General features: G+C 40.8%; 3 protein-coding genes across 6 annotated transcripts; all 3 read right to left on the bottom strand.

Annotated features, from left to right (window-relative positions):
- Window positions 1–190: 190 nt before the first annotated feature.
- sf1 (splicing factor 1) lies at window positions 191–14,118 on the bottom strand. 2 transcript variants are annotated; one of them, XM_062444352.1, is made up of 12 exons: window positions 13,729–14,118; window positions 12,128–12,259; window positions 10,208–10,283; window positions 7,095–7,247; window positions 5,694–5,783; window positions 5,416–5,599; window positions 4,633–4,748; window positions 4,297–4,404; window positions 3,991–4,186; window positions 3,688–3,907; window positions 3,436–3,600; window positions 191–2,435 (listed from the first exon to the last, which is right to left on the bottom strand). In XM_062444352.1, the coding sequence occupies exons 1-12, from the start codon at window positions 13,988–13,990 to the stop codon at window positions 2,104–2,106; spliced, it is 2,034 nt and encodes a 677-aa protein (XP_062300336.1). In that variant the 5' UTR covers window positions 13,991–14,118; the 3' UTR covers window positions 191–2,103. The 2 variants fall into 2 exon arrangements, with proteins under 2 accessions (XP_062300336.1, XP_062300335.1); XM_062444351.1 differs by having other exon boundaries at window positions 3,688–3,910.
- Window positions 14,119–15,100: 982 nt separating this feature from the next.
- Window positions 15,101–19,641, bottom strand: LOC134006034 (RNA-binding protein 4.1-like). Of its 2 annotated transcripts, XM_062445099.1 has the most exons (3): window positions 19,521–19,641; window positions 17,731–18,154; window positions 15,101–16,991 (listed from the first exon to the last, which is right to left on the bottom strand). In XM_062445099.1, exons 2-3 carry the CDS (start codon window positions 18,134–18,136, stop codon window positions 16,132–16,134), a joined length of 1,266 nt encoding a protein of 421 aa, XP_062301083.1. In that variant the 5' UTR covers window positions 18,137–18,154; window positions 19,521–19,641; the 3' UTR covers window positions 15,101–16,131. The 2 variants fall into 2 exon arrangements, with proteins under 2 accessions (XP_062301083.1, XP_062301084.1); XM_062445100.1 differs by having other exon boundaries at window positions 16,852–18,154.
- A 1,039-nt stretch (window positions 19,642–20,680) lies between these two features.
- LOC134005467 (RNA-binding protein 4.1-like) lies at window positions 20,681–25,311 on the bottom strand. 2 transcript variants are annotated; one of them, XM_062444367.1, is made up of 4 exons: window positions 25,238–25,311; window positions 23,139–23,568; window positions 21,999–22,762; window positions 20,681–21,850 (listed from the first exon to the last, which is right to left on the bottom strand). In XM_062444367.1, exons 2-3 carry the CDS (start codon window positions 23,548–23,550, stop codon window positions 22,014–22,016), a joined length of 1,161 nt encoding a protein of 386 aa, XP_062300351.1. In that variant the 5' UTR covers window positions 23,551–23,568; window positions 25,238–25,311; the 3' UTR covers window positions 20,681–21,850; window positions 21,999–22,013. The 2 variants fall into 2 exon arrangements, with proteins under 2 accessions (XP_062300351.1, XP_062300352.1); XM_062444368.1 differs by lacking the exon at window positions 20,681–21,850 and having other exon boundaries at window positions 22,620–23,568.
- Window positions 25,312–25,325: the final 14 nt, after the last annotated feature.

The raw sequence follows: 25,325 nt of genomic DNA on the forward strand, positions 1-25,325 counted from the left end.
AACAAGCGCTTCCGGTTTTACACTTTCAGAATAAAACTCCCCTCGGTATCGCGTGATTGTATTTTAAAGTGCGTCACAAGGCTCGCTGGCGTTAAATGCTGTCATGAACGGCACACAAACGAATGAAAATACGTTCATGAGAAAAAGTAGACATTTAAGCCTAAAATACAGTTGATAGCTAAAGGCAACAGCGCTTTAAGGTGTTTAATATAGAAACAGGCATACATTGCTTTTATTTTGACAACAGAATCACCTAACTTCCGGTCTCATTCGGTTTGACTTTACATAAACCAGCATTCCTGAAACTCATGTAGAGGAAATTATTATAGATACGAAACAAAGTGTCCTTTATAAACTCTGAGCTCAAGCAGAAGTAGAAGTCTTTTATTGTCAAACACCGAAATGCAATCCTGAGTTTGGAAAATTAAATTTGACAAAAAAATAACAATCCAAGGTCAACTTCCTGTTGTTTTTTTTTTTTTTTAGCTGTAGCACATCTCAATCGTAATCAGCAGATGCTCACTTTTTTCATCTCTTGACTTTAATAAAAACATTAAGATACTTTTTCTAGAGCTTTCAACATCATCTCATAGTGTTTGTGCAGTTGTCATCACGTGACTTAAATATAGAACTTATATATAGCCGAGGAAGTAACAGGTGGGAAAATAACTAAGATACAAGTTTTCAAGACAACAGAATGAACTATTCACTAATGAAGACCATGAGATGAGGTTGAAAGCTTTGGGAAAATGTAATTGATCCTGTAGTTTATCACTGGTTTCTTCAGGAATTTCAAAATAAGACCTATAGACTGTAATAATGATGATTATTCTGTAGTAAATGTCAGTATTGAAAAACATTTATTTTTAAACTACACATCTCTCTGTGAAGCTTCCTGGATCGTTTGTGACACAGAGGTCACCCTGGACAAAAAGCGTGTTATGTAACACATTTGAATGAGGAAGCCCACACTGCCCTGTCATGATTAAAAAAAAAAAAAAAAAAGACAGACTACTGTTGGCAAGCCTTCTTCCTCAACAAAAGGGTCTCACATCCACGAAAGGAGAAACCAGTCTGCACTCAACAACATAAAGGTGAAATGGATCATTTTAATGCTAACTAAGCAAGATTTCAACAGCTATTCATTCAAGGCTAGAGCCATAACACAAACAGACCAACTGCAGGAAAAGAGGAGAAATAAGATTTTTTTTCTTTTTTCTTTAGTAACCGGAGGGAAAAATCAGATATTTTTCTGTCCTTGTAGAAGCAACACAAACACTGCACACAGCGTCTTATCAGAGCAGAGAGATGCAGAAAAACAAGAAGTCAAATTCTCAGCATTCAAGTAGTCCGAGGAGGGAGGGGGTTCAGTGTCAAACCCCCCCCCTCCCCTCCCATTTTAAACTCAATTTCACAACTGAGACGCATGCATGCATGTAACAAAAAAAAAAAAAATCAATAACCCCTGGGAATTTTCTGGAAAACAATGATACAGTACTACAAAAAGGTTTGACAGAACTAAGATACACTTCACATCTCATTGTTACAAAAATATTCATCTTATTTCAACTCAAAGCCAACATCTGGACATCTGGAGCATGACAGGAGTACAAATGTGTCACTTGAAAAAACAGAATTTGGTGTTTAAAATGCATCATGCAGATTGTATTGTAATATATGAATCCAATCAGAGTTCCTGTTAGAATTGAAACATTAGAAGCGATGAGACCGTTAAGCACAAATTAAACTTACGGCTGCCGATTGGAGCTTTTTTATTTGGTATACAAATAATATGACAGGCTACAGTAGCGCTGCAGAACATGTGCCCGAGAGCAGCAGCTGTTTGTTTGCACACTATGAGCTTCGTATTAATACAGACTTTAAAAACAGGAAAATAACTCATTAATTTACGCAACTTTACAAATTGAACCAACACCGCTTTTCATTGTTAGAGAGATGTCTTCACAATATCAAGGATCAATAAAAAATAAAGCACTGGTTATATTTCTTCTGTGAGTATATAACATCAGTCTATTGGTATGTGGTGAATAATGTGCTGCGGGGTGAAAACTCTTGTGGGAGGACGATTCTTCTGTGGGAGGGTTAATTCTGGGGTGGGGGAGGTGGGGGGGCGGGGGGCATGCCGAAGGGGGGCATGCCTGGCACCCCCATCCCCATCATGGTGACGAAGTTGGAAGGGTCCATTGGTGGCGGGGGTGGCGGTGGGGCGTACATCATGCCGGTTGAGCCTGGAGGTGGTGGAGGTGGAGGTGGAGGGGCGCCGGGGGGCAATGGGGGCTGGACTCCGGGGGGAGGCGGCACCATGGATGGGGTACCCATCGGAGGTGGGGGCTGGGCTCCGGAGGCTGCAGTCTGCTGGGGCTGCTGCCATGGAGGCAGGGTGGCGGTGCCAGGACTGGATGTGGTGACAGTATCTGCAGGTGGGGGGGGGGGGGGGGAGGCAGCTCAAAGTTAACCCTTTACCGTCATCAACAAAGTCACACAGTAGTGATAACACTCATGTCTACCAAGTTCTGAAGTGGATGTGTTTTTCCTGTTTAAGAAATATTTCAGTTTCAATTATTTCAACTTCACTTCTGAGATGTCACGTTTTCTGTGATTTTGGAAGATGGCTAAGAATATGACAATACCCATAAGCCTCGGCCTCTGTTGCTATGGAGAGTAGCGTACTGAATTAACAGTACTTTGTCACTTTAAACTTGATTGGCTGTTTCTTGCTGAAATGCAGCTTAGGAGTCAAAATTAACTTCCAGCCTGAAACTTTAATGTTCAGCTTTTCACAAAAGAACCAAATATTTTCTAACAGTTGTTCATCTTTTGTACTGATGATTTCACCGGGTGAGTTTAGCATTGATCTAAGCTGTAGTAGTGAGTAATCTAAAACTGTCTATGGGAAATATCAATGCACTTTTAATGTATTTATTATTATATTTGTGTATGATTATATTGTATTTTAATAACTGTACAGCACTTTGGTTCAACTGAGGTTGTTTTTAAATGTGCTTTATAAATAAAGCTTGACTTGACTTTTTACTACTTTTTCCACTCTACACAGCACAGTTATGAGTCCACAGACACAGTGAGACTTAATGCACAATTCTTATAAATAAAACATTTTACCTACATAAATAATTGTGTGACTGGAAATGTTCTGCCAGGGAGTGTGAACCGTATCTGATCTTCTATTCTGAGCAGATTATGTGTCATTGATTTCTGTGACTGAGCTGCAGTTAGATAAAAAACTGCAAATATAAACAGGAATTGATTCTGAAAGAAACACTCTATGGTGTCTGGTTCACTACTCAGTATTCCACAATGCAATGCCAAAGTAAAACCCTAGCAGGGTATTGTGGGTAGTCTGTATTCAAAGTAAATGTCTGAATGGTTTCGGGTGCAGTTCTTGTGTGTTCTCACTCTGTTGCCAGGGCAGTGGTGTGCTGGTTGCCATGCTGCTGGTTGGAGGGGGAGGTGGAGCCTGCTGCTGCCATGGTGGCAGGGGTCCAGAAGGGGGAGGTGGTGGCTGACTGCTGGGGGGAGGGGGTGGAGGTGGCATCATACCCATTGGAGGTGGCAGCAGACCTAAAAAGGAAGCCACAATTCAAATGAACAAAAAGGGCACGTTTTACCGAAATATATCAAACTCAGATCCTCATCATCAATCCTTACCCATGGGGTGTCCGTGAGGTCCTGGACCCTGGCCCATGGGGGGAGGAGGGGGCTGCATCCAGGGGGGAGGCAGGCCATTGGGGTTGGGGGGCATAGGAGGGCCTCCCATGTTGGGCATGGGGGGAGGGTAGTTGTGGGGTCCTCCGTGGCCGCCGGGGCCTCCGTGCATGCTATGGTAGTTCCTGTTCTCCTGACCAGAGTTCATCCAAGGAGGCCGGTTCTGCTACACACACACACAGTCATCTGTCATTTAGGGAACCTTCTATACAAGCAGAAGTTTCAAATAATTTATCACCAACTTACCGGTGGTGGCTGGTTATTGTTGGGTCCTGAGGACCGAGGACCTCCTCCCTGGTTGTTGGAGTGTCCTCCACCTGATGAGGGGACCGGAGCCTCCCCCAGCTCAGCCATGAGGGACAGATACTCCTTGTCCATACGAGCCTTGTCCTGGGCCGACTGAGGCGGCTCGCCACCAGTTGCTCTGTGGGCAGCGAATGAGCTACACAAAGCAAAACATTGTAAAAAAAAAAAAAAAAAAAAGGTTAGTTTTATTACACACTACTTAAAAAATTGGGCTTAAATTTAGTGACCTGATCAACTGATGATCACCTGGTGTATTTGCAGTCAGACGAGATGTGGCCTGCTCCACCACATTTGGTACAGAGGGTGGTGTTAGTAATGCTGCGGGGCTCAGTGTTCTGCCAGGGACGAAGGATCCTACAGAGACAAAGACAGCACATTCTTTTAACAGAGCTCTGGAGCTTAAACTAAGTCATACATCATATAAACTGAACTCGCTCTAAAATCTCTCTTCCTGGAATTCATATTTTTCTGTTCTGAATGTGGAGTACACTTCATACACGTAGCTCAACTAAAGTAAAAAAAGCTCCAGTTAAATCACCCTGAACAAATAAGCAATGACATCTGTCAGAGCTTTACACTGACCTGTTGTCATCTTCTCTCAATGTGCCATTGAGTCTGGCCAGCTCCCTCAGCTGCATCTTACGTAGATCATTCTGATCCTCTGGCGTCTCGATGCCTTGTTTCAGGATGTTACGAATCTGTGGACAGACATGGCTCAGCATGAATATACTGCACACGTTGTATAGTCACACAGTAACACTGAATACATACTGTCCTATTGTAATAAGGAGATATCATCAGGGAAAAATCAGTGACAAAGATGTTTCAAACCAGGTGACTTAAAGGAGCAGTGTGTAGGATCTAGTAGTGATGTTGCAGATTGCACCCTCCTGTCATGTGTAAAGGGCACATTCTTAAGGGGCATTCAGTGTCTGGCGTGAAAAAAAATCTCTTGAATCGCGCCGCTTGATCATACATTTTTGGATCATCGCTTCATTCGCGCATGTGACGTCGGGAGAAACTCGCCGCTGATTGGATGTCGCCTGAAAAGTTTTTCCAGCTTTATTCGCGCCACTTCAGACGCTTGAATCATTCGTGCGGCCAGATATGAAATTGCGTGTTGATTTTCTATGTAGACTTGCTGCTCAATTCTCGTCAGACGCTTTTGGTCTGAACGGCCCATAAGGTAATGAAAACGAAGATTCTTATATACAGGTGATTATACACCAATTAAAAACATACTTGTGACTATTATATTCCATTTTTACCAAGACCATTTCTCTAGATGCCACTAAATTCTACACACTGCACCTTTAAGAATCAAGAGCCAAACAAACAGGGAAGAATGCTGGAGGTGGACCTAACCTGCTCCACAGCTTTCTTGACATTCTCCATGGTGTTGGCGGTGACCAGAGCGTGCAGAGGCTCGTCCTCGCCCGGCAGCATCTGTCCATCCTTTCGGCCGACCTTCCCCTCTTTCACGGAACCTTTACCGCGGATCATGATCTTGGCGCAGCATTCTTTCTCGATGTTCTTCAGTGTGTTACCACTGGAAGAAAAGAAACAGCAAAGAAAAAAGGGGTAAATTAACTCACTGTGTAAAACATGCTGACCTTAATGAATCATGATTAAATCCAACTTACCGTGGTCCAATGAGCAGACCAACAAAGTTGATCTCGGGATATTCATCTTGGGGAATCATGACTTTGTCATTAACTCTGGTGGCTGGAGGCCTGCACAATACAAGACAGACATTCACTTGGAGCTATTAACAGCTTTCCCCTGTTTTTCCTAGAAGCCAGTGTGAATGTGTATTATTACACCACACGCATAGACATTTCTATCAACATGAATTAGCCCTATTCTACTGCAGGAATTAATGATATCTAAGGTGGGACGTCCTATAATGTACTTTTAGAACTTTTACAAGCCTTTGTACAAGGTTTTTCTTCATGTTTCCACTGTATTATACAAACCAGGGTGTTTGGTTTAGCAGCCATTAAAATAGGGACTCTACTGGACCAACTATATCATTTTATGTTTGGTTTGGTGAGCAGGTGAAATGGGACTAGTATGGGACTAGTAGGACAGCTTATTTCCCTCATGTTTGTTACATTCTTCCATATTAGGATCTAATATCATGCCTGCACAATAAGTCACAATTGACAACAGGGCCAGCGACCCCTTGAAGTATTGGAACTTTCAGTTAGTATCACATTCTAAATCTGGCTCAAGACACTTTTGTAGAAAGCAAAAAAACCACAACCTGAAACTATCACTTGAAGCTGCATTTCACTAGTGGTGCTTTTCCACTATACAGTTCTGGCACGGCATGACTCGGTACCAGGAACTACCTTTTCCATTACTTCATAGTACCTCCTCAACGCTACTGTGACTTTGTTTTATACGCGACACAAACACATTAACAATGGAGGACATGGAGGACATGGTGTACTTGCTGCTGTTGACGTCACATTTTAGTATTGGCTCGGCTTGCTTGGAACCTCACCAGAGCAGGTACTATAAAAAGGTAGCAGGTACCAGGTACTATCTCTGATGGAAACGCAAAAAAAAAAACAGTCGAGTCGAGTCGAGCCGAGCCAAGCAGTGCTAGAACTGTATAGTGGAAAAGCGCCATAAGTTTCTGGAAAAGGGCGACAAGTTGGTACATTTCTATTAACATCTCTAGTCAACTTGGAGATTATTCACACTGTAGAACACTGTAGGCTATTATCATCATCATCAGGCTGCTACAGGCCACGAAAAACACACAACACAGTTTGTGTCTAAAGCAGTGGTCTCCAACCCTGCTCCTGGAGAGCTACTGCCCTGCATGTTTTAGGTATCTCTCCACTATAACACACCCAGTTCTAATAATGAACTCATTATCAAGCCCGTGACAAGCTTCACCAGCTTGATAACGAGTTCATTATTAGAATCAGGTGTGTTAGAGTGGATAGATACCTAAAATATGCAGGGCAGCGTTCTCCAGGAGCAGGGTTGGAGACCACTGCTCTAAAGCCAACAAACAAATCAAATCATACTTGTAGTCTGCAGGAGGTTTGAAGTCGGGGTTGAGTCCAACCATCTCTGTGATGAGGGAGTGACGTTCCTCCTCGATCTTCTTCCGCGTACGATACTCGCGTGTGTTTAACCTCTTGCCCTCGCTGTTGTATATGGGCTCGGGAGATGGAGACCTGAAAATGGTGGCAGACAAAAGACAAGAAAGATGACATCAATACCTTCCTTGAAGTGGAAATCTCGCCATCAGCAATCACACAGGCTCCCTACAGCTGACTTAAGCATTTAAGAATTGAAGTTTTTTTTTTTTTTTTTTTTTAAATCCAGTACTGACATGTCTCACAGAAAGAATTTCAAATTCATTTGGAAATTTGGATCTACTGAGAGAAACAAATCCTTATTCTCAGACTGACTATGTGACTCATGGCCAGTGCAAGAGCAAACTCAAAAAGAACAGAAAATCTCATAGAAACTCTGCACTGACTTCTCAAAAGGCTAGAGTCCATTATCTCATTCAATTCAGGGTAAAAAAAAAAAGAGGGGGCAACCAAAGCTGTATGGTGGTAATTAACCCAGTACACTGGAGGGGCATCAACGACAAAGAAAAACAAAACAAAAATAAACAAAAATTTAAAAAACAAATACATGGCCATCACTAAACCTGCATACAGGATTTTTGGCCTACAAGAAAGGAAAGTTGGAGGTAAGAAAAAGAAACCAAAGCAAAATTCGCAATCCTAAGCAGAAACGCTGGCTTTGAGAGTTGCTTGGTGTTGACGTGGCGGAAGAGGTCCGTACCTCCCCTTGGATGCTGAAAACCTGTGTTGCTGCGTTAAGGAGGCTCTGTGCTTGAAAAAGGGTTAGGTTGACGTGGGGTAATTTGGGTTAGAGAAAAGGAATTAAGATTAGATTATCCACCTTTTCCTACGCTCTCCCATAAGAGAGCCACATTTGTGTCCATGTGATGTGAAGAGTAAGGAGGGAAAAAAAAATTGATTGGGTTTTTCCTTTTATGCTTGAAACTTCCAACGGTGACAACCTGAAACATCCCCGCTTGGTTGGTTCACATTAGATTGGGGGGGGAGTGGTTTATAAAGGAGGTGCTGCAGCTGCAATCAACTTTTTTTTGGGTTGCTGTGGAAATGTCTGATTATGATGAGAAACTCATGTACAGACGACAGGGACTCTAGCTAGCAGAGGTCAACTTCACACACTCTTAAGAACAAGCCACTTCCCGCAGGAACACATCCTTATGGAAACTATGATATAAAAGGCTGGCCATCGCTTTTTCCAGAACACTGAATTCTGGCTGTTTTCTTCCAGATCTCAAGAGTCCAGTGGGAAACTGGAACACGCACCGCCCCCACCCCCCACTTCCCCCTGGGTGGAAATGTTTAAAGCCACATTACGGGAAAACCAGAGATGACCAGCAACAATTCATTAGTTAAATCTAACACAAAGCCTAATATTAACCACTGGTGTGTAGCCTCAATGCCATGTGCTCAATCACTGGCAACAACTTGATCTAATATCCACCAAGTAAAAAAAAAAAAAGTCAGGCCAGGAATGATCAATTAATGGGACTGTCAATTTTCCAAAAGAGCCAATTCATCACAACTATTTTAAACTTTAAAGCTAATGTTACATAATTATAAAACATTTACATAGTGACATATATTGACCCAAACCTGTTCCAGAGAAAAATCTGTGTACATTATGCATCATATATGTATTCATATATTCATATATTCACACAGCACTCTATATATATATAAATATATATGTAAGACACATGAAACAAGCAGTAGGTGAAACCATGATGCATAAATGCTACAAGGCTAAATTTTAAAGCAATGACTGTTGAGTAAAATGAGAAAGAATCCAATAAATTAAAAAAAAAGTGCAAATAGTGAAGACAGTTAATCTTGGTTATGGTTGTAGATTTGTTAAATTACTGCTAAATTATTATATCTAATCTCAATTTATGTTGACTTATATACAGTGGGTTGCCCAGGCATTCAAACCCTTCCTCTTAGAACAGCATCTGATAAAAATTACTTGATGAAATTAGTTTTAGTTTTTTTTTTTATACCCAAGATTGAAACAGTTTTCCAATCATAGAAATAGAGAAACAATAACACTCAACTCAAGGTCTACTTGCTGGCTTTTAGGGAGCTTTCAACCACATTTCTCAATCAGCCTCAGTAGATGGCAGCTGCTCAGCTCTGAGGAAGACCATGAGATGCAACTGAAAGCTCTGCAAAGGCAAAAAAGTGGACCCTGAGTCAAACTACTAGAGCCCAACCAAAACTGGATTTTTGGAGTATATGTATATGTAGGAAAAAGGACTAAATATACATAAAATGCTGCCTATATATAGTTAAAAAAATATCAGCACATATTGGATGGTATAAACACAGATACAGATATATCTGTGATAGGCCAATATCGGCTGATAATATCAGTTGACTGATATATCTGTTGGGCTCTACAAACTGCTCAGAACACATTTTCACCAAAAACCAATTACTCAAAATTTTGTTTATGTAAGTTTTCATTTTGGCCAATCATAGAATGTAATTGCAAACACTGTCTCATAGTCTTGGATTTAAAAAAAAGATATATATATATGTATATATCCAAATTATGAACAACTAGTGAGGGTCTAACAATTGTGTTTTTAAAATTAAAAAAATCAATGGGTTGAAATGTTTTGCACTCCACTGTACAGCTAATAATTATTTAGTCCACATTTAAAAGTCTTTCCTACCTTCAAAGATGTAACATTAAATAATTTACCATTACAAATTTAAAAGTAGCTTTAAAAGTATCAATATCTGCTAATGCTACCAGCACCAGTAAATGTACAATAATGTACACTTATTGGTGATGGAATGATGAGCAGTTAAAGCTCAAATACACATTTGTGTAGATCAATACTCCTATAAGTAGGCCTTCATGTGAAAAACAGTTTTCAATTAGAAGGCTATCTAAACTCTACATCTGCAGGCTAACACTACTATACACTGAGATTTAGGCTAACAACCACATACTGAAAATCAAACATTTGTCTTCCAAAAAAAAGTCAAGAAGGTAGAGAAAATGTTACTGTTCGTGGATTTAATCTTTTTCCGACCTGTCCTCAGGGTTAACAGGGATTCCCAGGTCTCCTGTACGCAGTTTACGAGTCAGGTCTTCAATCTGCAGTTGGACTGGAAGAATTCAGGTTAGGAAAGAAAAACAAGGATGGAGAGAAATGTGGTTACCATAACAACATCAGAGAGACAACGCTCTGCACATTAGAGCATGTCTCATTCATTACTGAGGTAAAAAAAGACACATGGTGAGTCTGTTAATTAAAAAAGAAAAAAAAAGGGAGATCAAATGAACATCTCATAAGACTCAAAAGCACGAAATCATCTAGTCATTTCTGAGGACATCAAGACAACACATTACCAAATATGAATATACTAGGTCATTTACATTAGCATAAACAGAACTAACTTTTTTTTCCTCAGACAATGATTAAACATGACAGCGTGTCAGTAAATGACTAGACCATGATTCCTAAAAATGCCTGCCCATCCATTAATATTTCAAACCTGTGCAGAGTTTTTCTTCCATGCAGACAGGACTTCACATACTGCAGCATGTTGGTTTAAAGGCTTTGGCATTTTAAGGACACATCAGGTCTAAAAAAAAGTCACGGTTTGGTCTATTATTCAATAACAAAAAAACGGGAGAAGGCAGTCACTCTTTTGGACTCCGCAGATCTAACACTGTGGGGCTGCAGTGACTAAGAAACAACTCTGACATTTAGGAGGCAATGACAAAAGTAAAGAAATCAGTCATCCCATGCACATTAGGAAAGTTGGAATGAAATACCCCCCAAACACAGAGATTCACTGGTCACTGAAACAGTTACTCTGGATTATATGATGAAAACAGACCCTGTGAATGGTGCTTCACAGAGACCTTGGTCTTTTAAAAACTCTTCCCTTGGATTGTTTTAGGTTATCTACTTGAATGAGCAAAGGAAACGACAAGTGTGACAACAGAAGGTGGGCACAAATGAATGTTTACATACCAAGGAAGAACAACCATTACCAATGAGTGCACAACATCAATAACAATGTCAGTTATTGACAAGGGGACTTTATCTGCTTCAGAACACCCTGCTGAGGGCCTGTGAAGGCAGTTTGTTTGGTGCTACACTGCTGCTGGAAGGCATGTGTGGTTCAAAACTTGGTACATATGATCACTTTTTTCCCCCCTTTTTCTTTTTTTTTTGAGCCCAAAACTAAGAGCAACAATTACAGTGATCGAGTGTTTCCCAATTTGCAATGCCCACAACAGACTTATGCTTTTACCAAATGAACAAGTAATTGAAAAAGAGATGCTGGATGGATTTGCCATTGAAGCAGCATTGCTCACACTTAGACCAATAGAAACAGAAGCATACTTTAACTTGTTAGCACATTATGAGTAACGCCTCCATGCACAGGAACAATATTGATGATGTGTTGGGGGGGGGGGATCAGGCAAGACAGTGAGCAGTGACCTGCAGCTGGGGACAGATATCAGCAAGCAGTAGTGTTTAATCATCTATCTGAATCCTCTTGCTAATGGGTGCCCAATGGTATGCAAACCATAAGACCACAGAAACACTAGCCACAGCTGAACCACTTTACCCCCATTAAAAGAGAAATGACCTTAATTAACACTTTGCATCAACATGTTATACTCATTACTCGGAGGTGATTGCTTTGTCTCAACAGTTGGAGTAAAATCAGACATTGCTTATGTGGTTTAACACACGAATGTAACTGAAAATGTGACTGGCAGTTTTTAGTTAATGACATCTCATGTGTGTCTTTAGAGAACTCCAACTGTTGGGAATTCAGCAAAAAAGGACATAGGTGTAACATTCATACTGGTACATGTGTCATACCAGTACCTCAAACAGATATAATTAATGAGACATTATAAAAACAAAACTGCATTTATAATTTACATCACAACCTTGATTAACACAGAATAATCTGAAAAAATTTACCTATATAGGCTCTCTCTTGATCCCGGGTCAGTCCAGGAGGAATGACAGTGGGCATGCCCGGTATGACTGTCTTCTGATCAGGCGTCTCACTGCTCCAGCGACTTTTCTTTCTATTTTTCTTCTGACCAAAATCTACCGAGAGAAACGTGGGATGTTACCCATGCTGGCTGTAGCTCTGCTGATTAATGTTACAGGATGATGGTCCACTCTACTTGACCTTGCTTATTGGAAATAACAGGAAATGCTTAAAAACAATCCCAGGGTAACCACAAGAAATTGAACTGAGCGCACACACTTAACCACACAACGTTTCTTATATTATGGGTACACTATCATTTACATACCATCTCAATATTACTCATCTCTCGCTATCCAAGTTGAAATGTGTGTCGAATGCTTAGTAATATGCAGGTAGAATAGTGGAGATTCCTATGTGTGTATAGCCAAGTAAGCCTTTAACATGGCTACTATGTGAAGTGAGTTGTGTCAATAACAGAACATAACACAGCAAACCAAGCTGACTTTACAATGCGCTGGTTTGACAGACTCTCTATACAGACATCCATCTATATACATGTTTCCGTAGAGCCTACGGTGCCACTGATAATAACATTTATTTAAAGTACACGATTTAACACCAACGGACATAATCTGAATGTAATCTGCGCATAACATAATAGTGCAAGAGGCAAAGACGATGTAAACTGTAAAAAGATATACATGTCGTTCACTATGCTTACAAACAATTCTACAGTATGTTACTATTCTGACACTAGAGGAGGATAACATTAACCACCGCTAAAAGAAACACGCAGTGAGCTAACTACTGGCTAGCATTCGGTTGCTAACTAACGTTAGCGGAGTTGTCTCGATTTCGTTCAAGGCCAGGACTTAATGTGTCACGGTGCTGAAGTTAGCTTCTGAATCGAGGTTAAGGGGAAGGTTAAGGGAAACAATTATATTGATTATAATTAGCGGCTGATTGTCCGTTTATTGTATACTCTCACTTGTGAAAAGGTGAAAACACATGGTAGCAAAAAGCTTGAACGCTGCTTAGATCCACACTCAGATTTGTGAAAACAGGAAAGGGTGATTTCACTGCTCCCCCCCAAACCAGACCACATTAGACCAAACATACTGGGTTACTGCCGGTCACTTCTGTGCTAGATTACCAGAATGTAATTAAAACGGTTTCAGATTTCAGAAACATCTGCTATTCTTGTACAAACTGGGGGGAAAAAAGCAATTACGTTGATATTTGTCCATGGAGCAAGAAAACTGTTAAATATAACTGTTTTCGGTTTTCATAACCCAAAGCAAAATAAAGGGTTCATAAATTGGAGAGGGGGTTTACACAGCGTGGATGCTTTATGCAACGATGTCTAGCATTATTTCACAAGTAAAACTGATGAAAATAGAAAGAAAAAACTTAAATTAGCCGCTGAATAAAATTATTTGTTTCCCTTGCGCTTCCCCTTAATCCCTAATCAGAAGCTAACTTCAGCGTCGTCCTTTATTCCATGTCAGTTAGCTCGCCACGTTAGCCTGCCAGCACTACTTTCAGGTCCTTGAAACGTTAACGATAGCAGACGTTAACTAACCTGGTTTGGCCAGTCCAGCCGCTACCACTGGTTGTTGTGGAGTCGGGGCCACAAAACCTGCCACTGCATTGAACTGATGTGACTGCGGAAAAGATGCGTTTGGCATCGCGGGCTGAAAAGCTTGTATCGATGGGAAAGCTGCAGGCGGCCCCGGCGTTGGCATCAGCCCGTTACCCGCACCAGGCCCGGCGTCAAATCCTCGTTTAGCTCCGATGCTGGGGTGCAACTTCCCTAAAGGAGTTGCATTTGCTCCTGTGGCCATTTTTCGCTATACGGAAATGGCTTAGTCTCCTTCTAACCGTCGGTCGAATCAGGTATAAATGTGTTTAAACTGGGGAAAATATCTCCCAAAGTATTGTCTGAAGCCTCCGCTTCAATAGTATAATCAAAATGGCGCTCAACGGAACGCCACAAAAGATGATCCCATGAACAGGGGATGAGTCGCTGTAGTATAAAGCATTCCTATTGGCCAAACCGAGCCCTTCCCCCTACGGATTATTCTATTGGTCAGTTATGTAGGTGTCCTCGTTCGGAAATCTGATTGGTTCATATGACTATCAATCCCGCTATAGTGTCGCTCATGTATTATTCTACCTATTTACACAACATATTTAAAGCACAGCCCTGTAACTTTTTAAACTGGTTATGTAGGTTTTTTATGTTTGTATTCCCCAGTGTAATCCCGGCATTATTATAAACGAGGGCCACCCTCAAAGACCCCTCCGAAAATCTTTGAAGGTTGAGGGTGTGCCCTTCTCTAACCAGCCCGGTTCTGAAATGATGCTACAATGAATCAATAAATATTCTCAAGTAGGTGCTCGTGTTAAACTATTTTATTTTCTGCCTTCGTATATTAAATTTCATAGAACTTTTTTGTATGCCACCAGTGCTAGTAATATAACCTACAACACAAGAATTATTCTATTTAATATAATGGGCAAGCATTTAATTGAGCTGACACAGTATCACTGGAATTTGTGTGGAGTGGCAAAGCACCAACATCATCATCCCTGAGTATCTTGGAAACCTTTTTTACTCTCATAACATTTAACTTGGAATACTGAAATGGCAAAGTAGCTAGTAATGAAAAATATAAGCAAGACATGTAGATGCCAATACTATTTTTTATCTGCATACTAACTCACAATCCTACATGTCATCCCATTGTATCAGCTCATTAGGTCTCCATACACTTAAGTTGCTTCATGACCAGTCATAACAAAAAATGGCATATTACCTGGGATCATGTAGCTTTTTTCTTTGCAAATTAAGGGATCCATGTAGTATAATGTTCTTTCATTTTGACAGACTGTCACAATTTACAGTAAATTTCCTGTGAAGAAAATATCAGATGACACAACACAACACAGTCTTCTGACTTCAGACAAACTTTAATTTGAACCTAAGATACAGATCAAGACAGACAGACAGCATAGGGAATTGAGGTCATATTCATAATTAAACTATAAAATAAGTTCAAGATGTTAAGCCTCATGTTTGTTACTGCAACTAAAATCTAAGTCATGTAAGTATGGCCTCTAGTGGAAAAAAAAGAAGAAACAAAAGGATCATAATGCAGCTTGGTAAAAACTGAACTAATACTCAACTCATTTCACAAAAGGTCTGATAACCCAAATTAAAATTTTAAAAAAGTATAACCATGTTTTTACCCTGTGTGGGTCAATGTTTGAAACAGTCCACAGGTAAAATAATATAACCATTACAGTATTCTAATTGGTTAAAGTAACATTGTGATCATACACCTTAACATTGTGAATGTACACAAACACACTAAAATGCACATTGTAATACATGAAATGTTGCTGAAAAGAATTCATTAATTTTCATGAATGTCACCATAAGACTCACCTTTAAAACATGCACCATGCACTAATTGAACTTTTTTCTAGTGACTGAATCTAAATAGCATATAAACAATATAGCTACTTTCAGAGGGGCTAAAATTCTCTTCTTACAGTATCATGAAGGGGCTGTCGACCGGGTCGCTGATAAACCTGGTACCTGCACTTCCACAGTTGGGATGAGCCATCTCAGAGATGCACCAATACCATAACACAAAAATAGGACAATGAAAGATGGTCAACTGAGAATTAAATGCTGCACTTTTGAAGTATAAACTGGAATGAGATCAAAACATAATGTGAATGCATTCAACCATTCATATTGAAACCTACTGATTGGGCATTAAGTTGGACAAGCTGAAATGGGGCCTTATTCTTCCTATCCTCACACCTCATATAGACAGAGGGTGAACTTTTACCTACCTAATATCACCAATATTATGTACAGTTTGAAGTTTAATTTTCAGTGATTCGAATGGGACTTAGGCTATTCTACACGCTTAATGTCATTCAGCTCTCACCTAGCAGTATGGGACAAGGGTCAGTATGCATATCGTGCCCGCTCAGCGCCGGGATCCCGCGTATGGTCATAAGTAGAGCTTCTTGGGAGGGTGGACACCGGAGAAAGGCGCGAACGCTCATATGTGTATCCATCTGCCTCGGCAGGGACTCTCCGAATCGGACTCCGGTCACGTGCGTAGTATGAGGAGACTGGGGCTGGTGGAGGAGGGAGGGGAGGGCACTCATATGGGTCGAGGCTAGAGGGGGGTAGACGTTCCCTCATTATAGCTGTGGAGGAAGATGTTGATGGAGCAGGCAAGGGGACGGCGCGGCGTTCCTCGAAATAACTGCCTCCGTACGAATTGGCCCTGTACTTCTCGTAGTAGTCCACGACCCCGTACGGATCTCTTTCCTCGTAAGGCGACCGTCGCATCGGGTAGGCTGGTACCGCGCCATAGAGTGAGCCGTTGCTCCTGTATGCCGCCTCACTGCCGTACATCCGAGCCATGCTATGTTCAGCCACAGCGCTTAAGCCGTAACCGGGGTGCGGCCCGTATCTCATTGCACTCTCGTAGCCCGCACCCCTTCTGTACCCCACCACACTGCTGCTGTGAGCAGAACCCCGGGAAAAACCATGTACAGGAGCATAGTCGCCCCCATAATCCGGTTCGCCACTGAAGCCCGGATGATAACCCCTGCTGCGGCCACGCCCGCCAAATCTCAAGGCATCGTATCCATCAGACTTTGGCTCTGAGCCGTTTCTGTGGTAGCCATTTTGGTCTAGAGGGCACTCTTTGGACCAGTGGCCTTCCTGCCCGCAACGATAACAACCCGATCTGTCTCCCATTCCCGGCGCAGTACGCAGGCGGCTAGTCGAAAGCTTCACGCTCATCAGTTTGCCTTAAAAAGAAAAAACTCAATAAGGACTTGTGCCTGCATTCATTCGAAATAAGAAATTTGACATTTCCTGTCTGGGAAACAAGAGTCTCCCAATCCATCAGTTAAAAAGCAGCATTTATACTCAAGAAATAACAATAAGACATGGCTTATGATTTGAGCATTTAAAAAGACACCGTTATTAAAGCTGAAATCCGTAACTTACCGCACTTTTGAGCTTCTTAGACACTAAAATAGTTTAATTATACCTTTACATCACAAGGGTTCGTTGGACGCAAATTATGTGGCCGTCTGTGTAGCAGCAGATTTATGACCGGGCCGACAAACGTGAGTAGAAACCCAATAGAGTATAAGACACGCTTGCACGTCTGTTTGGTGTACATGCAACCTATGCTGTTGAGTTTAATGAGTAAAAATAAAGACACACCTACATTATCTATTGCTTCCGCTATTCTTACATTAACCAGAAGAGGCGAGACCTGAATCGATCATAAATGGTGCTTATTTGTGTTTTCCAACAATCGGACGGGTATTAACAATGATATTACGGATACCAGCTTTAAAATAAGTATTCAGCGCTGCCTTACTATCTTCAGCTTACCTTTATCCCTTCATCTTTCTTTTTACTCACCTGTGACGCATCCATCACTTACCTACCAATTCACAAGAAGAAAATCATATATTCTTGATACTAGATGTTAATAAGGGTACACTCCCCATTAAGCCCAGCCCAAGAGTTCACCTTTAAATGCTGTGTTGTCTAACTGATTAATGGCCTCCATGGCATCCTCCATTCGCTCCATGTGAACGAAGGCATAGTTTTTTACTATGTCACACTCCACCACGGAGCCAAACTCGTCAAACTTGGCCCTCAGCTCCTGGTTGGTGCAGGCAATGTTGCCGACGTGTAATTTGGTGGACCCTCTCGACTTGCCACGGCTCAACTCTACGTTCATTGGCTGGCCGTTCAGCTCGTAATGGTGGAGGTTGCGGATGGCTTCTTCCGCCTCCGACTTGTCGTCCATGTGCACGAAGCCGAAGTTCTTGACGATGGTGCATTCTGCAATCTTGCCATACTGGGAGAAGAGAGAGCGAAGTTCGTCTGATGTGGTGTCCGGTGACAGGTTCCCAATGAATATTTTCACCATTGTGGAGCTTCCACTTCACTATGGGAAGAGAAGGAGATTATTAGCACCATAGTTCAACTGATTCAATGAATGGTAATTTGGATTAAAGTCTACTCTCATTTTGGAAACTTTGATACAATCTTTGATATGATTAAATTTGCTAACAATGAAGGATCAACTGATGAGAATTAGACGGCAGTGTCCAGAGTAAATGAGATTCACTATACTAGAATTTGTTGCATAAACAATTCAACTGAAGGGTTTATATTTGGGTAGTTGTATCCTACAATAACACCAAACCAACGAAAAACCTCATTTATACACAGTTGTGCCTTATGGTTATTACATACATAAGTTGTATGTAGCTCACTTTGTTTTTCTTTATTAACAAGTCATGTTGGATTCTGTACCATTTCATAGCCCTGGAACCACAGGGAACAATCACAATTTTCATTGTGTTTATGTGGACAGCTGCAAAAAAATTTCGCATCACATTCTATGTTGACTATTGTTTCAAGTTCACTTTTTTCAAAAACCACACAAAATTGTACGACAGTTCAAATAATTAATAACTGTAAATCTTTCAACAAGTGGCTACTGATTCAAATGATCACTTTCTTTATTTGAATAGGAAAACACATCCATAAATCTACCCATAAGTACACTGGCATTAATTGGTGTTATTACAACGCATCAGGACCAAGAGGTGGTACATGTGACTACACACCAAACTTTTCTTCAAACTCTGAAAAATTGGCAATAGAGTGTCTTCCTAAGTCTCCAATACTACACTGAAACCAATCAGTATGAAGAATATTAGTATAGATGTGGCTGAACAATAGCAACAGAGCTAACCAATGACTGTAAGCAGCTAACTTACCTGAGGTTGTAGCACAACACTCGGACAGGTTCCTATTAATAAGTACATTTCGCTACTTTGTACACTTCAGCTGTGATAGTGTAAGGATAGCTGAATCTGTGTGCAGAACACAGCATTGACTGAATTATATATATATAACGTTAGGCCTATAGCTAACTATCGTGTGCAAAACACAGTACTGATATGCTTTGCTTTCTTTTTAAGCTAACCTGGTAGCAAAACAAAAGGCCAACGTTACCAAAAGCTGTGCAAAAATATTGTCTCCTTTCAAAAACAACATGGTGGTTCATTATCAAGCTGCAGACGGCACAAACATAACATTAACCAGGCTAGTTAGCGTTTGTATTGGGGTCTTGGTCGGTAACAGTTGTGTTCCTCCACGCGTTTGTAGCAATTAGCTTAGACTAAACAGGCAGCCTGCTTCATCCCCAACACTGTTTGTTCTAGCTTAAACTGTAGCGCTGGCTAATATTATAACTAACACAGAGTTAAGTTGCTTTTCCTATCGTATATATGTTTCCATACCTTGTTAGGCTGCAATTTGCGTCTCCACCATGGAGTCTCAGAGTGAAATGGCGACTGCCGCTTTCGTTTGTTGTACTACTGTACGTGACTAGCTTGTGACCAACACAAGACTCAACGTTACCGCTAACTGTGCTAACACACCAGGCTGCTCACAGTGCAGCGGGTACAAAGGAGGGAAAGCAGGCTAAATGCAATGAGTGGCTGGGTCATCCCTTATTGGAAGTATTGTCTTAAAGGGCGTGTTCACTATTTTTCAAATGCACCTTAAAACAATCATTGAAAAATGTAAACATGTTTGTCCTGCTGCAATTATTCCTTCTGTTCATATTTAACATTACAATAGCCCTTATTAATGTAGGCCTACTTACAATATAACTGATGGGGGACAAAATACACAGTCTGTGCAAAAATGTATTTCAAAGTTTATGTGATGCTAATATGAAGTTTCAGCCACCCAAATAAGTCAAATCAAGTAAATATCTTTCAACATCTTACATCATGGCCCCAAGGCAAAACTTTGCTGTTAACCTCCTTAATGACTGCTGTTTCAAACTCAGCTTCTTTTTTTTTAAATGCACTCTGTAGGCACAAAAAAGTTTTCAAATTAATTTGACACAGATCTTGACAAGACACAGCCACAAATTAAGGTTATGACGCAAATTCTTAATCACACGTGTTACTGTTCCTAAGTATTTTTCTAAAATATCTTTAAAAAATAGTACAATACAAGATAATGGTCGGTAGGTAGGTTTGCATACCCTGTCGGATATATTAGTGGTCAATAATATTGTAACCAATGTCAACAAAACTGACAGGAAATGTTGAGACACAAGGGTTGGGTGATATGCAGTAGATAACCAGGCCATTGTTGTCAGTGTTGCAAATTAGTATGCAGTCTGTGGCAATACTGTATATTTATTTATTTTGCTTCATTGTAAGAAAGTTTTGCTTCTGTATCACAATTATGTGACATGACAGTATTACATATACTGTGACATTAGGTTGTATCCATATCTCTTAATTTAGCTACAACATAACTGATAATTATGTTTAATTCCTTTGAAATCATGCAGTTTCAAACAATAAACATTTCCTCCTACAGTAAAAGTTAGGTGCTTTGAATTAATTTCAAACACAAAAAAACAGAAAAATGTTTGGGCTTTATTAAAAATCTTATTTATTTTAGATGCTTAATGTATGCTGGTATTTTTACAGTATGAAAAATACAAACTTCAAATCCACCTATATGCAAAACAAACAAAAGGCACCTTCAACAAAAACACAAGTGCCTTTAGACATACAGCTCAAACCCTGAGTCCTTACCTCACATTTCTGTATCTGCTTATGCTGTTTTATGTTTATTTTCACGATCAACATTCACCCAAAACAAAAAGTCAAAAAAATAGACATGAGGTTATTCTCTGTTGTCAGCTGAAGGCAAAGTCTGAAGAGTAAGCAGAGTCATGATGCTTAACTACAAGATGTGCGTCAGCCGACATTCTTGTTTCAGTGCCACTCAAAGACACTTTAATTACTGACTTCAGATCACCTCACTATGTGTTATAAAATTCAGCAATTTTATATTTTGTAGACATTCAAATTAGATTAACGAGAGGCTGGAATGTTTTTTTCTTAACTTAAGATTCCAACGCAAAGTGTGATTCTATAACTTATCAAGCCTCAACCAAGTCAGGTTCATGGGCATGGATTAATTATTCTGTGGACTCTTTCCCACCAAACACTAGACAACAGTCTTTATCCACTATCCACATCCACATCCATATAACAGACTTAGAACATGTCAGATGTGTGTGTGTGTGTTGAGGAGCAGGAAATGATTCTACTGCACTAAAAAACTCAGTTTAACTGTGAGTTGAACCCTCCACCATTCAACAAAATATGGTAGGTAAATGTTCATAGTGATGTAACAAGAACATTTCTTTTAAATGACATTAACATAAACCAGACAATTCACTTGTGCTGAATTTAACTATTTGCTTAATGTGAGGAAGAAACACAGGTTAGGAAAAAGAAGGACCTCTTGAAAACTGAGCTGAAAATCTGCGGCGCGAGTGAGAAGAGTTTTATACATTGTAAATGTCAAACAGTGTAGTTTGAAAATCATCCTTATTGAAAATAGATTATGTGAATGTGACTATAAGGACAATTCGTCTGCAGGCCACTGGCACCTTAAAAGATGCCAACGCGACTTCCATCTAGAGTGTCTGCATCTCATACATTTTGCTTTGCTGTACATCACGCAGACTGATGGAATCACGAAGCCTGAAGAAATGACGGCAAGGGAGAAGTCCTGCAATTCACAAACAGACCTAGAAAAGAGCAAAATATTTCCTTTTAAGAAACAGTGGTTAGCCCCCTCATTTTCTGCAAGTTACAACAAGTTATGAGATCCCACAGTGTTAAAATAAACTTGTGCTTGGCATACATACTGTCATCCTTCTTTGCTACGTTGCTCACCTTGGCACCATGGCTTTAGTAAGGCGTATAGCGTGACGTGTAATGATCCTTGGGTCGTGGAGCGGGGTAAGAGCTCCTGGAGGAAGACACCGGTGACAGCCGTGTTCGCTCATATGAGTAGCCTGCTGAGGAGACTGGTACTCGTCTGATGGGGCTGCGGTCTCGTGCATAGTATGCGGCGGCTGCAGCAGCCGATATTGGTGGAGGCAGCGGCCGACGGTCATATGGATCTATACTGGAGGAGAGCTTTGAGAGGGAGGAAGAGGGAGGTGGGGGAGGGGGGAGATAGGACATGCGACGATCCTCGAAATAACTTGAGCCATAAGGGCGAGCTCTGTACTTCTCATAATAGTCAACACTGCTATAGAGACGGTCACGATCATAAGCTGATGACCTCTCAGCATAGGAGCCTGCTGCTCTGCTGCCGTAGCGATCCCCCAGCTCAGAGCCATAACTGCTAAGCCTACGTGGGGGAGGCTGCAACCCACCTACGTAACTAGCCCGACTATACGCAGTGGCGCCCATGTAATCAGTTGATGGAGGACTGGCCATCTGGTAGCTGCCCCTGCCATAACCCAGGGGACTGCGTAGGTTGGCCCGGCCGCTGCGACCTCTCATGTCGTCACTGTGGCTACCGTTGCGACCGACTGGACAGTCTTTCGACCAGTGACCATGTTTCCCGCAGACATAGCAGCCAGTATGATCTCCCATTCCTGGGGCAGTGCGAAGCCGACTGGTGGACAGCTGTACGCTCATCAGCTTGCCTTGTAAGGAGAGAGAAGACACGCATGAGACCGTGGGGTTCTGAAACGAAAAAAGGCTCTTGCCGACTGGAAAAAAAACACGTTAAATGCACTTGACCGACAATCACTGAGCGAAGCGAAATAACCTGCTGCGCCAGGTGCAGGGGGATTTTATGCCAGTGCCTATTCACAAGACACACTGCCAAAATTACAAGTGATTACTTTCAGTCCATCTGGTCATTTAAGGCTAAGGTTAGCCATTCTTTTTCTCTGTGTTTGGAAAAATATCAGCTAGTGGCTGTTACTTGTCACGAGAGCTCTACGGCGACAGAACAGAATCCAAAATCGTATCTATGGACAGCACAGACAACTAAGCTCTCCCCGCCCAAGAGTTCACCTTTAAAGGCTGTGTTGTCCAGCTTATTGATGGCATCCATGGCATCTTCCATTCTCTCCATGTGAACAAAGGCGAAGTCCTTCACTATATCACACTCCACTACCGTGCCGAACTCCTGAAACTTGCCCCGCAGGACTTCACTGTTGACCCCTTCACCAAGGTTGCTGACATGCAGCTTGGTGGTGGACTTGGGCCTCCCTTTGCTGATCTCCACATTCATGCGCCAGCCGTGCAGCTGGTGCTGGTGGAGGTTTTTAATGGCCTCCTCTGCTTCAGATATGCTGTTCATGTGCACAAAACCATAGTTTTTGACAATGTCACATTCTGAGATTTTACCGTACTTTTCGAAGAGTTCGCGCAGTTCCTCCGGTGTAGTGTTGCAGGCAAGGTTGCCAATAAAAATTTTCACCATGATGAAGCTCTATGTATCCTAAAAGATTCAGAAAAACATGTCAGTTATAAATGTACAGCCACAACCAATATTTAATAATTACTTAATGAGCCACTGTCTGTCTGTCAGTGAACAATGAAATGAGGAAATTAATAAATACACAAGGAGGATAATAAGTTTAGAACCTGCCTTAAAAAATACTTATGAAACAAAACCTTAAAACAGCATAAAGGTTCAACTGTCTACTTTATTCTGAACCTGTTACACAGAGGTGTTAATTCAACTTTATGGTCATTTTGGAGTTTGTTTTTTGTGGTGTTTACTGGTGATGCATTACTTTGTTCACCCCCATTTACAATTGTGAGGGTAAGCAAAAGTTGAATATTAAGACTAGACTTAATGACTTTACATTTTTTCACATTTGTAAGTTGAATCGATGCCCCTCTAGAACAGTTTCAATAAAAACTTCACCCCCAAACTTTCACAAAGGTAGAATTTGTTGCAGGATATTATAAACTGTTTCAGGTAACCAATATAATTCAAACCACAGGTATTTGATGTGATAGATGTGTTCTATTTGGAGATACACCTTACAGTGTGTGCGTACACACACATACATACACACACACACACACATACACACACTAAATGTTCAAAACCAGAAAAGGTGCTGCTTAACTGAGAAAAACGAAAGGTTTAAACATGGGTCAAACAAACATACAGCTACTCCTTCTGCTGCTTATCTATAGTAAATAACACATTTGATTTGTACCATAATTTTCATTCACAGTGGAACTTAAAGTGCTACAGTATTAAAAACACACAGTAAGATTTAAGATGAAACATCCTTCCTGAACAGAAAGGAATGTGACCAGGCTAACTACTAGTAACTACTACCAGTTTGTCTGTAACTAAACGCTGACAAAACTACTTCTGCAAACTTATGCACAGTTTTAAAACATTATTTTTTTCCATTTTGTTTGATTTTTAAAAATCTTTGTCAAAACAAGTTTACAGCACCTTATGTATGAAACACTTTAATGTTGTAATAAATAAAATAAGAGGTGAAATAAACATCTCCCAAAGCCTACAGTGGTTGAACTCCAAAACAGCTTATTAGCTTGTGCATTCAGATATGGAGGGAATGTTTTTTTTCTGATATTGACACTCCTTTGAAAACTTTGAGTTGTGAATATAGAATACGAACAAAGTTAATAAAATATAAATGCTAACAGAAGTTCCTGTCATATTGAGAGAAGCCAAATAATACAGTTTAGTGTAAGAGAAGTGAGCTGACATTTAATGAGTAATAAACTGTGACATTTAAGCACTGTTGTTTGCACTAGACGTTGCTCTGACGTCACCAGAGTAGCAAACATTAGCAGTAGCTAACAAGTTGTAGTAGCAAGCTAACAATAACAATAACTCGTCTAACTTGTCTGTATTATGAAACATTCATTACAAGCTAACCAGCTTGACACCAACATTAACTCGATCTGAGTTTGTGCGCAATACTGCTACGTTCGTCCATATTTTAGTGTAATGGCGTTCTAATGTTTTAACATGTCACTAGCTAAGCTCCGCCCGCTAATTCAGCCTACGTCGCTTCATTATGGCGCATTTAACAACACCACAAGGACAGTTATGCTTCGCCAACTTCCTCAAATGAATGTCATCCCCTGTATCAAACTTACAACATCTAACTCACCCACTAAATGATGTAGGCCTCGACGCCAATGAATGAAAAGTGAAATGGCGGTACTGCTACACCCGTGACGCTTCTTCTTCCTTCTTGT

Source organism: Scomber scombrus, chromosome 23 (assembly GCF_963691925.1).
Source record: "Scomber scombrus chromosome 23, fScoSco1.1, whole genome shotgun sequence".
NCBI lineage: Eukaryota > Metazoa > Chordata > Actinopteri > Scombriformes > Scombridae > Scomber > Scomber scombrus.